This window comes from Bufo bufo, chromosome 11 (genome assembly GCF_905171765.1).
Source record: "Bufo bufo chromosome 11, aBufBuf1.1, whole genome shotgun sequence".
Taxonomy (NCBI): domain Eukaryota; kingdom Metazoa; phylum Chordata; class Amphibia; order Anura; family Bufonidae; genus Bufo; species Bufo bufo.
In genome coordinates, this window is record NC_053399.1 from 38,429,768 (window position 1) to 38,445,250 (window position 15,483).

The 15,483-nt window shown below is 44.9% G+C and overlaps 2 protein-coding genes across 3 annotated transcripts in view; one reads left to right on the forward strand and one right to left on the reverse strand.

Moving 5' to 3' along the window:
* The window catches only part of ZFYVE1 (zinc finger FYVE-type containing 1), a 39,985-nt gene extending 36,012 nt beyond the window's left edge, over positions 1 to 3,973 (forward strand). Inside the window, exons 10-11 of one of the 2 annotated variants that reach the window (XM_040412735.1) lie at positions 791 to 901; positions 1,978 to 3,746. In XM_040412735.1, the coding sequence (XP_040268669.1) occupies positions 791 to 901; positions 1,978 to 2,210 (344 nt within the window). In that variant the 3' untranslated portion in view covers positions 2,211 to 3,746. The other variant, XM_040412736.1, reaches the window with a different exon arrangement.
* Positions 3,974 to 12,789: 8,816 nt separating this feature from the next.
* The window catches only part of DCAF4 (DDB1 and CUL4 associated factor 4), a 30,660-nt gene continuing 27,966 nt past the window's right edge, over positions 12,790 to 15,483 (reverse strand). The window contains exon 14 of the mRNA XM_040412737.1: positions 12,790 to 13,240. Coding sequence (XP_040268671.1) covers positions 13,035 to 13,240 — 206 coding nt within the window. The 3' untranslated portion in view covers positions 12,790 to 13,034. The remainder of the gene's footprint in view (positions 13,241 to 15,483) is intronic.

The following is a 15,483-nucleotide window of genomic DNA, read 5'->3' on the forward strand; positions in this document are numbered from 1 at the left end:
TAGGTGTATTTTGTGTGTGAGAGACTTTTGAGATTTTCTGGAGCTATTAATGCTTCCTCTAAAAAACCTTTTAATGGTAAACTGAAAATGGCTCTTTGTACAAAATGTGTCCTGTGCTAAGGTGCTGGTTTCTAAAGTACAGTATTTCACGGTTGTGCAGTTTTCACATGTTTGCCATTAATACTGCCGTGTAGTAGTCCTTAAAGGCTATGTACACCTTTAGGGGCAACTTTTTTAAATTATTGCATTGTACTCATTTTGAGCTGAAAATCTAGAAAAATGTTTCAATTGGTCTTTTTACTAAAACTATTGAGCCCTTTTTTCTGTACATAGCTGAAATGCTCTAGTCTAGTAGCAAACTCTGGATTTTCTCTATTTTCCGTCAGTAGGGGAGCTGACGGGCTCCTTATCTCTGCTCTCTAACATTATAAAAACTCATTATAGCTCAGTTCCTATCTTACTGATAAGAATGTGGCTTAAATAAGTGTTTATGACTTCTTAGTAGTTTAGAGATGAGGTTTATTAGATGACCGGCACAAAGTGAAAATACCAATCACACAGTTAGAAAAACTGTTAATTCTTTGTGACAGAAAGGCTCAATATTTTTAATAAAGGCCATTTGAAAATATGATTTTTAGCCAAAAATTTGTAAAATACAATCATAAACTAAAATTGCCTCCAAAGGTGTACAAAGTCCTTTAAGACACTGTGTTATTAATCAGAACTGCTGTGATTATAATTTAACATTTGCAAGTGAACTGCCGCTGACTGCTTCGTATTTGCATTTTAGTTGCCGATGGCAGTGAAGATGATGAAGGAGGTACTTTAATTGCAAGAAAGGTTGGTGAAGCCGTACAGAACACATTGGGAGCAGTGGCAACAGCTATTGACATTCCATTAGGTAAGAGGTTATCCTATAAATAAATGGTGGGAGTATAATAAGGACACTACTAGAAGTGCCTGTACATATTAGCTGTCGGAATCTGCTGACTTTAGTGTCTATTGAGACCGCCAGACTCTCAACTGATAACAGATGTCGGGTGGAAAGAAAATTGGACATGGTAAATCTCAATATGCCTTATGATTTTTTTTTTCTGCAGTAAATAAGCTACTGGCGGTGGGGTCTGACAGTCACTTGTCTTTCTCTTCTTCACTGATAAAACGAGCATGCATGACATGTTGATGGGAAGCCAGTAGGAATAACTGTTGGCTGACAGCTATCTTAAAGGGGAATTCCTGTCTGGACATTTACGGCATGATGGCATTTATGACAAATGTCTGGTAGGTGCAGGTCCCATATCTGGGATTCGCTCTTCGGGACATCCGAAAATAACCAAGTAACAGTGCTCAGCTGTTTTTGAAAGTACCTTAGCAGTAAATGCAGAGACCAGTGCATGTGCAGTCTGCTCCCCATTCACTGCAGCGTGCGAAAGGGTCCTGTTCTTCAGAAAGCAGCGGATTCCAGAGGCCGGACCCGCACCTTTTGGATATTTTTGTTATATCCTGTGTATATCAGATTGGTGAGGTCCTACTGCAGGGACCCTGTATCCAGTGGAGCCCCACTGAAATGGAAGGGGCGGCTGGTTGGCAAAACACGTCCCCTCTCGTGGGAGTGCTGGAGAATACAGCGCTCGGCTATTTCTGGCACTCCCATAGAAATGAATAGAGCAGAAGCATGCTTTTCCAACCAGCCACTATGTCCATTTCAGGGGGGCCCCACAGGATACGGGGCCCCTGTTCTCCTGATCTATGCGGGATCCAGTGGTTCTACCCCCACCAATCTGATTAGCCTGTGGATAGGGGATAACTTATTTAAGAATGTTTTCTAGAATTTTAATATTGAAGACCACTTCTTACGGTAGGTCATCCTTCTCAATCAAGCTTCACTTGCCAAAATTTTTTTAATCTCTTAATGCTGTAGGTAGCGGTGTCCTTTTTATGATAATTATACTTTTTTTTTTCAATGCTGAATTCAAGGACTAATGAAAGATGCAGCAAGACCTACCTACTGGATTCCAGACCACGAGATCACACATTGCTTCCAATGCAGGAAAGAATTTAACATCAAACTCTCCAAACACCATTGTCGGGCTTGTGGACAGGGCTTCTGTGGTGACTGTTCAAGTGATAAAAGACCAGTGCCCTCCCGTGGCTGGGATCATCCTGTCCGTGTGTGTGTTAATTGCAATAAGAAGCCTGGTGACCTATAACCATACTCCATTACCATATTTCACAATGCATTACTTACTCAGGGCTAGATAATAACGGAACCTATCTTCATCTATAGGCGTCTTTACCAATGCATGCTCTGACCTATCAGCTGTGGTCTCATCCTCCTCCTTATTTTTACAATCATTATTATATTAAACCTTGATGACACCAAACATGCTTTGTCTAGGAGACAGAAAATCATATAATCTGCACTTTGTAACATTGGAATATAAATCAACTTTGTATGCACCTTGCAGCTCCACCACACTAGGACTATATTTAATTTTTGGTTCTCTTCCGCCGTTGCTTTTTTGGAACATATTTTTATTTCAATATGGGACATTGTCCCAAGGTTGTCCAACATGTTTCTGCTCATACCGTAAGATGACAAACACTTCATGTTAATTTATATGTGGAAATCTTAAAATTTGTTAATTTTTTTTCACTATAAAAATCACCTGTAATATAGATAGGCGTCATTCTGAGTTGCTGTATAACTGGTGTTAACCTAATTGTCAAACTGAGATTTTAACTGATTCTATACGGTCAGCCTTTCTAGAATCTAGCCAATGAATGCAAGTAACGTATAGAATGCTGCTCGTTTGAGAATCTTAATCATCCCCATTTTAAATTGATGTTAGATATTTACTGTATTTTTGGACTATAAAGCTTCCATCTTCCCTGGTGATCTAGGGTAGTGGAGGGGTTATTGCTTTCTTCCTTTGCCACCATAGGGAGAGGTTAATGCCAGGTTCTCCGGTTGCCTAAAGTAGTGAAGGGGGTAAAAGTAGGTGTCCAGTTGTCTCCATTGATGTTGTCTTTTTTTCTGACCTAGTCAGGGGGCCCAGCAGCACCAACCTTTTCCTATTTTCTTATCGATCAGGCAGAGCATCCATGAAGATATGTGTCTAACCATAGAGTGAACTGCATAGCTGCACAATCCCCTGTATCCCCGCTCCAATACTAATGATAAGTGAAGGGTAGTGAGGAAAAACTGAAAATCATGGGCACATCATGTTAAAGAGGTTGTACAAGGTTAGAAAAAAAATGGCTGCCTTCATCCAAAAACAGCGCCACACTTGGCCGCAGGTTGTGTGCAGTATTGCAGTTCAGCCTTAATCACTTCAGCAGAGCTGAGCTGCAATGCCATACACAACCTGTGGACAGATGTGTTGCCCTTTCTGGAAGGATGCAGAAATCTGGGCAACCCCTTTAATGTGATGTGCCCTTTGTGTTACCCTGCAGAGCAGGGATACAATAGATTGTGCGACTGTGGTTTATCAGCAACCTTCGGCCCTCCAGGTGCTGTAAAACTACAATTCCCGGCATACACACTGGCTCAGATGCTCTTGTAACTCCTATAGAAGTGAATGGGTAGATAAAGGTAACTGGTTTGGACCTTTTTAAATGGCGCTGTAGGCAAGAAGCTTTATACCAAGTGAATATTGGTAAAAAAATAATTTATTGCTAATGTCAACGCGTTTCAAGGGCGTACCACCCTCTTCATCAGGACAATTATACAATATGTGATTTTTTTTTTTACCAATAATTACTTGGTATAAAGCTTCTTGCCTACAGCGCCATTCAAAAAGGTTCAAACCAGTTACCTTTTATCTACACATCTTCTTATCCTGACAACCACGAACGTGACTCAGGAAGGGACCTTGGCAGCAGTACCGGCATCCCCGCACACTGGACGGGCAAATACCAGCGAAGGCAAAACCCCCGTTGTTGTGACTCATCACAACACAATACGGTAAGTGCAACCGAGAATAAACTGCAAAATCTCTGTGATACAGCAACACACACGAGACGCCGCCTCCTGTCTTCTTCTTTTTTATATAGAAGTGAATGGAGCATTCTGGGAATTGTATTTTTGTAGAGCAGATGGAGGGCCAGAGGTTGCTGATCCCTGAGCTATACAGAATTGGGCACAGACCTTCATGGATGCTTCACACGATTATTTAGGAATAGGGAGAGTCTGCTGCAGCCGATCTTCTGACTAAATCATGCTCACTTTTCAGCAAACTTTTTTTTCTACAAATTGCATCTGATAGTTCAAAAATACTGCATATTATTGTAGCTGACAATGAATATAAAGACTGATGAAGATGATGAGTATTTCCAAATGGTCCAAGTAAAGCTAGCACTATCTATAATTTTAATATCTGAGCCCGTCATCACCTTTCCATTTTGTAAGAGTAGACAGGTCCTCTGTACATTACTATGATTTACGTCTTTTCTGTGTAAGAAAGATCAGAGCCCCAAATTATCCACTGCTGTCAATGCAAAATATGACCGGAGGAGTGTCGGGATGAGTCCAGCGTATGTGGCTGTATACACTATGCAGAAAGCTTCCCATAACCAGCGGGGTGTGGTGTATTTCTTTATTGCCCGAGACTCCTCCATGGATATTTTACATTGGCAATAGTAGAGGTTTAATCACAGATTTTGTCTAAGGGATTTGATATAAAAATGTGTTTATGAAGAATGTCATCCCTTTGCTTATGTCACAAGAACATTTTATGAATGTAATCCTCTAAAAACAAAAATATACTATATACCCAAATTTTATTATTCGTACTCTTGCCTACTCCAGGAGAGTAAAACTTGCAAATCTACTATTCCTTTGTTATGAGTGATTGAAACGTTGCTTGGTTTTAATTTATTGTCTGTCCTATGATAAAATATACAGGACTGGTAACTTATTTTATCTGTAAGTGCCTTTTTGGGAGTGTGTAAAAGATAAATGCATTTTCTGTGTTTCTTTTCCCCCTCTTTCTCAGCGGTACTTCATAAATGCGGTAATTGTGTTGTCTTGATACTTCTTAAATTGTCTTTTGTTCTGTCACTTCTATTGTTGTGACTGAGTAGGTTTTACTCTAAAATCACCCAATATTAAATAGAGTCTGTCACCTGAAAATTCAATGTTGAACCAGCCACGATGCCTTGTAGAGCTAGCTCAGCTGAATGTAAAGATACCTGTCACTTAGTGATCCTGTTCCTTTATTCTGGAGATAAATGACTTTTAATCCATATGCAAATGAGCAACTAAGTGCACCTCTGCAAGCCCCCCTCCTGTTTGATTGACAGCGCTAGGCAAGGTGAATACCGTATGTGGGAACCATAGCGCTATAAATCAAAATGGAGAAGGGTCCGGCAGAGAAATCAGGATGAGCAAAGGTGCACACATTGGCTTGGGCCAGCCCTTGATGCACATAAATACTTATTTGCATATAGACTAAAAGTACTTTTTTTTTTCTCCAGAATGAAACAATGGATTGTAAAGTGAAAATTATCATTATATTCAGGTCTAGGCCTACAATGCACTGTGCCTGGTCTACCAGTGAATTTCCTGGTGACAGACTCCCTTTAAAAGAAGTCCACAATTGGTAGCTGTTAAGATGAAATCTAAGCAGATCCAATTTCAGGCTTGTTTTCTAGTTAATCTCCCTTCCTTCTTTTAAAGTAGCAGTCTCGCTGTGTTTGTGAGTTATAACCTCCCTTCTGCTCTTCAGCTGTGTCATGTGACCTCTCCATCTGACACAAGACAGGAAGTCAATTACATCTCTACTCATTCCTAAGAGACCATCACGGAGGCACCCATACTGGTGCCTCCGTGATGGTGTGAACAGAAAACCCAAACTGGTTTTCTGTTCACACACAAGATGCTGTGTTATTTGGAGAGTCAGAGTGTTGGTCACATGACATAGCTGAGGATCAGAAGGGAGGTTAACTTATAACTCACAAATACAGTCACTGGTAAGCAGATTACCTTCAGTATAGTTTACATCATGTACCTTTCTAACAGGTCAGAGACTAAAAATGTTTGTAGGAGTGCTTTATTAAATGGCAACTAAAGTTTCAAAAAAAACTTTGCATAAATTAATAGTGCATGTGAGTACAGATTTGTAATATATCTGAGAAAAATGTCTCTCTTCTCCTCCTAAACTAACATTCTCTGCTAAACCTGTCTTGAGAGACGAGACAGACTGTCAGCTCACTGAAGGATTCGATTACATGCTGCCCACAGAGATGAGAGGCTAGAAGGATAAAGAGGCATTTTTCCTCTGAAAAAGGAGATTTTTGTATAACTTACCAGTAAAATCTCTTTCTCGCTCTTCATTGGGGGACACAGGAACCGTGGGTATAGCTATGTCCTCTAGGAGGCGTTGACACTAGTAAAATCTGTTAGCTCCTCCCCTGGCAGCTCCCCTCCAGCCTGGAGAGAGAGCTTCAGTTTGTGTACAAGCAGTAGGAGAAGCAAGCCAACCAAAGAAAAACACGTGGAACACCAACCATGTCAAAGGACCCAACGGGGTTCTAACCAGCCAACAGCCACAATTGTGGCCGGACAACAATACTGGGTGGGTTCTGTGTCCCCCAATGAAGAGCGAGAAAGAGATTTCACTGGTAAGTTATACAAAAATCTCCTTTTCTTGCCCATATTCATTGGGGGGGGGAGGGGGGACAGGAACCGTGGGACGTCCAAAAGCAGTCCACAGGGAGGGAAAAAGCCACACCCACGGAAGCAAGCCTCCCTGCAGGCATCTAAGAACTGTTACCTGCAAGACTACGCGGCCCAAAGCAGCGACCGCCGAAGCATAAGTATGCACCTGGTAATCGTTTGTGAACATGTGTAAGGAGGACTGGTAGCCGCCTTACACAACTGTGCAGCCGAAGCGCGATTCCTCCGAGCCCAAGAAGCGCCCACCGCTCTGGGAGAGTGAGCCGTGACACCTAAGGACGGAACCCTGCTCCAGGCACGGTATGCTTCAGCACTTGCAGACCGAATCCAACGTGCAATCGCCACCTCGGAGGCCGCCAATCCCTAGCGAGGACCCTCCGGAAGACAAAAAGGGGTTCCGTATGCCGGAAGGAACTGGAGGCTGCCAATAATGATTAGAGCTCTGAAAACGTCCAATAATGTAACTCCCTTCCATAGGGTGTGAAGGAAGGACAATTTCTTCATTGATATGGAAGTCAGAGACCACTTTCGGGAGAAGAAGGAATGGGCCGGAGAACCGCCTTATCCTTGTGAAGAACCAGGAAGGGGATTTTTGCAAGAGAGCACCCCCAACTTAGACACCTGTCTAATGGATGTGATGGCCACAAGAAAAAACTACCTTCTAGGACAGGAACCGGAGTGAGAACTCCCGCAAGGGCTCAAGGGGAGAAGACTGGAACGCTGGGAGAACTACACTCACCTAAAGAATTATTAGGAACACCATACTAATATGGTTTTTGGACCCCCTTTTGCCTTCAGAACTGCCTTAATTCTACGTGGCATTGATTCAACAAGGTGCTGATAGCATTCTTTAGAAATGTTGGCCCATATTGCTAGGATAGCATCTTGCAGTTGATGGAGATTTGAGGGATGCACATCCAGGGCACGAAGCTCCCGTTCGACCACATCCCAAAGATGCTCTATTGGGTTGAGATCTGGTGACTGTGGGGGCCATTTTAGTACAGTGAACTCATTGTCATGAGTTCACTGTATCCATCAGAGGATGGATACATGTTCTCATTCTGTTTACGCCAAATTCGGACTCTACCATTTGAATGTCTCAACAGAAATGGAGACTCATCAGACCAGGCAACATTTTTCCAGTCTTCAACAGTCTAATTTTGGTGAGCCCGTGCAAATTGTAGCCTCTTTTTCCTATTTGTAGTGGATATGAGTGGTACCCGGTGGGGTCTTCTGCTGTTGTAGCCCATCCGCCTCACAAATGCTTTGCTGCATACCTCGGTTGTAACGAGTGGTTATTTCAGTCCACGTTGCTCTTCTATCAGCTTGAATCAGTCGGCCCATTCTTCTCTGACCTCTAGCATTCACAAGGCATTTTTGCCCACAGGACTGCCGCACACTGGATGTTTTTCCCTTTTCACACCATTCTTTGTAAACCCTAGAAATGGTTGTGCGTGAAAATCCCATTAACTGAGCAGATTGTGAAATACTCAGACCGGCCCGTCTGGCACCAACAACCATGCCACGCTCAAAATTGCTTAAATCACCTTTCTTTCCCATTCTGACATTCAGTTTGGAGTTCAGGAGATTGTCTTGACCAGGACCACCCCCCTAAATGCATTGAAGCAACTGCCATGTGATTGGTTGACTAGATAATTGCATTAATGAGAAATAGAACAGGTGTTCCTAATAATTCTTTAGGTGAGTGTATATTCAGATCCCAAGGCGGTAAGGACGGTACGGAGGAACCGTATGTGTCACTCCCTGAAGGAAGGTTTCCACGGGCACCAGAGGATGCTGGAAAGCTGCCCCAGGACAGAAGCACCAACACCTGACCCATCAAGGAACTAAGGGCTAAACCAAGGTCCAACCCTGATTGTAGAAAGGATAGGACCGTGGGGAGAGAAAAAAAATACGGAGTGAGGGAATGTCCTGGCTTTCACAGAAGCCCAGGAAGGACCTCCAGGTCCCATAATAGATCCTGGGCGATGCAGGCTTCCTGGCCTAAATCATAGTGCGGATGACATCCGCCGAAAACCCTCTCCACATCAGAATGGCGGTTTCAATAGCCACGCCGTCATCTGAATGCTTATGTAAGACCGGACCCTGTGAAAGAAGGTCGTCTCTGAGTGGCAGTGACCAAGGGATGTCTCCTAGAAGGAGAATGAGGTTGGCGTACCATGCGTGACAAGGATTTGTCGGAATGTCCTCCATCTTGATCTTCCGTAGAACCCTGGGAAGGAGGGGAAGAAACACGTAGGAAGGGAGAACTCCCGCCTAGGAGAAATCAGGGCGTCCAAGTCACATGCTTTCGGAACTCTGGCAATGGAGAGAAAGGTGGGAAGCTTTCGTGTAGATACCGTTAGCACACTTGGACCAATGGAAGAGTCCCTGTAAAAGGAGGAATGTGAAGGGCGCCACAGCCCACCAGTCAGGACCGGAGCGTGCCTGGAATGGAAGGCCACCAAACGAATACCCCGTGCAAATGCAGATGAGGGAAGGTAGTAACGTAGGAACTACCAAGGCATGCGGGGTGGCTATGAACCATGAGCCAGAGGAGGAAAAGACAGGAGAAGAATAGGCTAGGTTTAAGCCCATTCCCTATCTGAGACTGACGCTATACAGAAGTAGCCAAGAATTAAGTGGCTGTGCAAAAACTACCTAAGGGGGATGTCCCACTGTAGCGACCACGAACTCGAGCATTAGCAAAAAGCTGCACCTGTGGAGGAGAACAAGCTGTAGCCGCTAAACCAGAGTGCCAGCATAACCACTTTCCCAGAGAAGGGGGGAGTGGTGGATAGAGAATACGGAGTCAGTGAAACACTCTACTCGCTGGAACGTACTCACCATATATGTGCAATGCAGTACGCACTACGTATTGATGCCGACAATATCATGACCGACTGGAACAACGGAGGCCCATGGAGATGGGGGTCTCTAGGACACATAAGTGATGCTAGGAAACCCCCTGAGAAGAGAGTGGATGTTATAATGCGCAAAACCAGCACCAAAGGAAAAGGATACAATGAGGAATAGCCACCGTGTCCACTGGTGGCACCCATATAGCACTAGAGTAAGAATACCAGGCACTTGCGAGTACCGACTGTTGCCACACCCCTTGTGAAATAAGCGAAGGCACCTAGAGCCGTGGCGCCGCAGAATTGCAGCATCTGAAGAGGTTTAGTTATTCCCCCGTTAGTGGATCACTTGTGGAAGGGGGTAATGTAACAGAAAGCATGGTGATTTGCAACACTCCGCCTATGGAAGGATAGCGCAACAGTCGGAACCGTATTCATTGGTAGTGCAATTACCTACCTAAGGAAGATGGAAGCATACGGCAAGTACTAGCCAGTGGTAGGGTGAATATTCCACCTATGAAGGGGGGCGAATGCCCACGGCGAGAACTAGTGCATATGGCGAGTCCTGTACCCCGTGGGAGTGCAATTATTGCACCTAAGGGGGTAATGCATACAGCACACAATGTAACCAGTGATAATGTCATCGCGCCACCAATGGAAGGGGGTGGAATGGGAACTTCCAGCGGTCTCTCCACCGGATTGCGAAGGCGGTGCATTATCAACCAAACAACCCCGGAGAGTGGATGGCAGGTTCCAGCGGACCCCCACTGGATTGTGCAGGTGGAGAATTATCAACCAAACGACCCAGGAGGGTGGATTGGGAATGTCTTTTTTTAGAGGTCCTTTATTGAATTGCGCAGGTGAAGAATTATCAACCAAACGACCCCAGAGGGTGGATTGGAAAGTTCCAGCGGTCCCCCATTGGATTGTGCAGGTGGAGAATTATCAATCAAACGACCCAGGAGGGTGGATTGGGAATGCCAGAGGTCCTTTATGGAATTGCGCAGGTGAAGAATTATCAACCAAACGACCCAGGAGAGTGGATTGGGAATGCCAGAGGTCCTTATGGAATTGCGCAGGTGGAGAATTATCAACCAACGACCCAGGAGGGTGGATTAGGAATCCAGAGGTTCTTCACTGTATGGCGCAGGTGGAGAATTATCAACCAAATCGCCCCGGAGGACAGATTGGAAATCCTGCAGAGGTCCTTCACTGGATTGCGCAGGTGGAGAATCGTCAACCAAACGACCCGGAGGGTGGATTTGGAATACTTCAGCTGTTGTCCACGGGATTTGCGAAGGTGGAGAATTATCAACCAAACGGCCCCGGAGGGCGGATTGGGAACTATGCGAGGTCCTCATTATCCGAGATAGGACACGGGCCCAGGCTGGGACCACACAGACAGGGTGGTCCTGCGGTGATGAGGGCTGAGGAGGGGGACCCATATGAACGCACATTTTTTATTTATTTTTGAAAACTAGGAAGCCAGCCTCAATGACAAGAGGCAGGAAGGAGTTAAATTCCTCCACATTATGGCACACTGTACTAGAGGTAGAACCCCAGTAATCAGGTGCTGAGCAGGAAGGGTTAAGGCTGTCTTGAGGACCGGTGGGCAGAGCTCAGCAGGTGTCTGGGGGAGTGGGAAGAATTCACGCCAGAGTGCTCCCCCCTCCAGGGACCAAGACTGCGACCCAGCCGGCCACTAAGCGGCGATCCAAAGAGAGTGCCCCCCCCCCTCCCTGCGCTCAGCCTCAGGAGAGGCCACTGAATTCTGCACCGGCTGGGTCACAGAGCGACCAGAGCAGCGCTAATGCGCCCGGACGGACGGGGGGAATGTCCACCCCGCAGGCCGGGCAGACAAAAGCGCGGGCCGGAACGCTGATCGCGCTGCGGTTAACCCCCTCCGGAGCGGCGCGCTCTTACTGCAGCGCGTCTGCTCCCGAAAGGGTGGATAATGGCGGTAGGGGTGTGGAGCGGGAGCCTCCTCCGCTCCCCCTCTGCATGTCTGACTGAGCGCCCCGATCCACATCGGTGAGCTCGGCCTCCCGCTGTACAACAGTGGCATTAACCCCCTGTGTGCCTTGTAAGGGGGAATGCGCATACCAATAACAGAATGAACCGATGGTGAGTCCTGTAAGACATTGATTTTCATGTAACCAATGGCCATCATGAAGAACCAGGAAGGGGAGTTGTAGAGCGTGTCTTAAACCCCTGAGTATAGGCTGGCCCTGCTTGATAATGATGAGGGGACGGGAGGGTTAAACATACTTACCTAGTCCCGTGTACTTACCTCATCTTCATCCTTCCTCTTTTCCAGCAGGGTCACCCCTTCAGCTACTGGCACCGTAGTGGCAGGAAGCTGGAAGAGGGACTTAGATGGGTGACCCCTCCGCTGCCGGGATGCAGGGGAGCGAGGCTGCCCTGGTCCACCTTGTCTTCTTGTGGGGGAGGAGGCAGCGTGGCAGACCAACGCTGGTGTGCCCCCCCCCGGAGAACAGGGAGGCGAGGCGACCACTGTTTCCCACCTGAAAAGAAGAAAAAAATAAAAAAAATAAAAAAAAAAAAATCTTCTGGAGCTACCCGGCCTGCAGACAAGGGAGGTCTTGCCTCCTACTGACACTAGAAAAAACCGAAGCTCTCTCTCCAGGCTGGAGGGGCTATAGCTGCCAGGGGAGGAGCTAACAGCTTTTACTAGTGTCAACGCCTCCTAGAGGACATAGATATACCCACGGTCTCTGTGTCCCCCAATGAATATGGGCAAGAAAGATATATTACAAAGTTTGTTATATTCACCTGTACTATTGACTTAGGCAAAGCTTAGTGACTTTGAAGATACACTTACATGGATAAAAGAATCCGAGATTGGGGCCACTGTATGCTAAAAAGGCCTCATGCTGTACTATAGATCCATGTTGTATACTATTGATAGCTGGCTATAGTACCTTACTGTACCGATGTATGCCTCCGATTTTACCCGAAACATTGTGGCATTGGCAAACAAGTATTGAAGGTATCATACAATAATACAGGCTGCAAGTTACCCAGTAAAACTATCGATAATAATTCCAAAATTGTTGGAATTGCTAGCAGTAAACTGTTACCTGTATAGTAATCTTGACGTGGTTTGTAGGGTCTGGGGGAAAAAAAAAAAAGGTAATTTTCTTTCCCAATGAGAAGTTTTGCAGGATCAATGCCTTACTAGTCGTTGACATTTAGTGGTGACTATTTTTTTCTTCCACTTTATAGGCCAAAGGTGTGAATTGTGGTCTGAAAGATTAAGATTTATCCAGAAGCTGAAGCCTTTTAAAAAATATATATTTTATTTAATCGCTAGTTATGTAAAATACCTGTCAGCACTCATTCATAAATTTATGATTTACACTGTTAAAATAGATATGCTCCTCTCAAACCTATAATGCTTTGGCAGTTATTGGGTCCATACTGAAGTAAGTGTACATTGGATTAATGACGCTGAAAAACAAGTTCTTCAATGTGTATCAGACATCATGTGAGTCATAAGTAAAGTGGTACAAGTATTTCTTGACAGCCATTAGTAACCCAGGAACCGGCCTTTTCCCTCCGTGGTAGGAGGAGAATACAACACTTGGTATAGAATCCTTGGAGGCAGTATGTGGTGATGGGATTGTCCTCAAAAGCCGGGCATCCTGGAAGTTCCAGATCCTCGTGTAGCAATCTTGTCCAACTGCATGGAAAATAAAATTAGTTGGCAGATATGGAAAGTTAAAAGGCCCGTTGCAGCCATGTAAAAACATGCTAGTCACTAAAGCCAGTGGTCTCTAACCACCGGTCCGCGGCCCAGGACCGGGCCCTGAATGATTGTTTGCTGGGCCGCGGCAATACAGACAAGGAGAAATGCAGGAGCCGGCAATCTCCATACCAGTATGACAATCCCTCAGGCAGCTGCTCGCAGCCAATCCCAGTGCTTCTTTCATGTACACCTGATGTGGGAGCAGCTATAACAGGCCAGCTGATTGGTTAGTGGTAAGACAAATGCTGATTGGCTATAAATGGATTGGGGACGGGGCTTAGCACAGCTGGGAAGTGTAGTGGTTTCAGGTTAGTGTGGCTTGCTGTACATTACTGGGGCTGGTGACGACCTGCAGTGCATCACCCTGTGTGCTGCTGTCATGGGGTTGTCACTGTCACTGCCTGAGGTGATGCTTTGTGTTTGCATCATACAATAAGTTGGTTAAAAAAGCAACCTGTGGCCTTAAGTGCACTACAAAGCCCACCAAGCCCTCAGCTATTTATGCCTTGCAGACACTGAATAGATATTGTATGGGGGGGAATTGTTGCCCCATGCAGTATAATGTCACCATTTGGCCCACCCCATGTAGTATAATGTCACCATTTGGCCCACCTCATGCAGAATAATGTCACCATTTGGCCAACCTCATGCAGTATAATGTCACCATTTGGCCCACACCATGTAGTATAATGTCACCATTTGATCCACCTCATGCAGTATAATGTCACCATTTGGCCCACCTCATGCATTATGTCACCTTGTCCCCAGCCACCTCGTAAAGTATAATGTCTTCGTACCCGTGCAATATAATGTCACCTTGGCTCCAGCCGCCTCATACACAGGGTTATATATTTTAATATGCACCTTGTGTTTTGTTATGCGCGTGAATCAGTCAGTGCCGACTAAACCACAACCCCCCCGGTCCCTGGGAAAATTGTCTTGCATGAAACAGGTCCTTGGTGCAAAAACACCTGGTCCAATAAGTCTACTGGTCTTTTAAATGTTTAAAAAAAAAATCTAACAGATAAAATTATACAGATCATCTGATGGCCACTAAATTCAATTTAATTTTCACTTTTTTTTTTACACTAAATAGGTCAATAGCAAACAGTTCTTTTTTGCATACAGCACTTTTCCACCTTTCAACATCATTTATGGTCCAAAATTCTGTGCAGATTATTTTATTAATATATCTTTTTATCGGTTGGGGGTAGAGTAAGACATTGCTGTGTAATGTTCCTACATTTTACTCGGTAAAAGGACAGCATTAATTAAGCTTCTCTGAGCGGTGACTACAGTCCAAATTATTTTTATTCACCCCTTTAAAAGTACTTTTTTTTTAAACTTCTCTTTATTGAAAAGCACAGGTAAAAACAGCAGTCAGGTAGAAAAGACATACATCTCAATGCATATCATGATAACATGCATGGCAAGTACATAACGGTCTCCATCCTTTTGTTGATAACATCATACATGTCAAAAGTTATCCTTTTCCAACAGACCTTTTCTTCTCATTTCTCTTTCTTATTTTTTTTAGATTAATAACTCCCGCAACTTTCTACAGACGCACAATGACCAAAAAAAAAAGAAGCAAACTTACCTCGTTCCCAACCTAATTTCCGCGCCGCAGCCTCTATACTAAGAAGAAGCTGCATTGCTTGTCCTTCAACTAGTTGAGACAGGGCTGTCCCAGGAATTGGAAACTCACTGGTATTGAGGACCTATGTCAGGGCTAGGTCATCAATATTTAAAGAGATTTTCCAAGATTTTCTTTTTACTGATGACCTATCCTCTGGATAGATCATCAGTAACTGATCGGTGGAGGTCCGACACCCAGGACCTCCCGCCTATCAGCTGTTTGAGAAGGCAGCAAGGCTCGCAGTAGTGCCGCGGCCTTCTCACAGCTTTCCCTAGGCCATGTAACGTCATGTTCATCGGTCACATGGCCTAGGAGAAGCTCAGCCCCATAAAAGTAAATGCTGCAATACCAAGCACAGCCGCTATACAATGTACGGCGAGAAGGCTGCAGCACTACTGTGAGCACCGGAGCCTTCTCAAATAGCTGATCAGATACCAGAGAATAGTTCATCAGTATAAAGATCTCTGAAAACCCTTTTAACTCCTGGATGAACATAGAGAGTCGGTTATCTTGTACTGCACAGTTTGGTGCCCCTGAG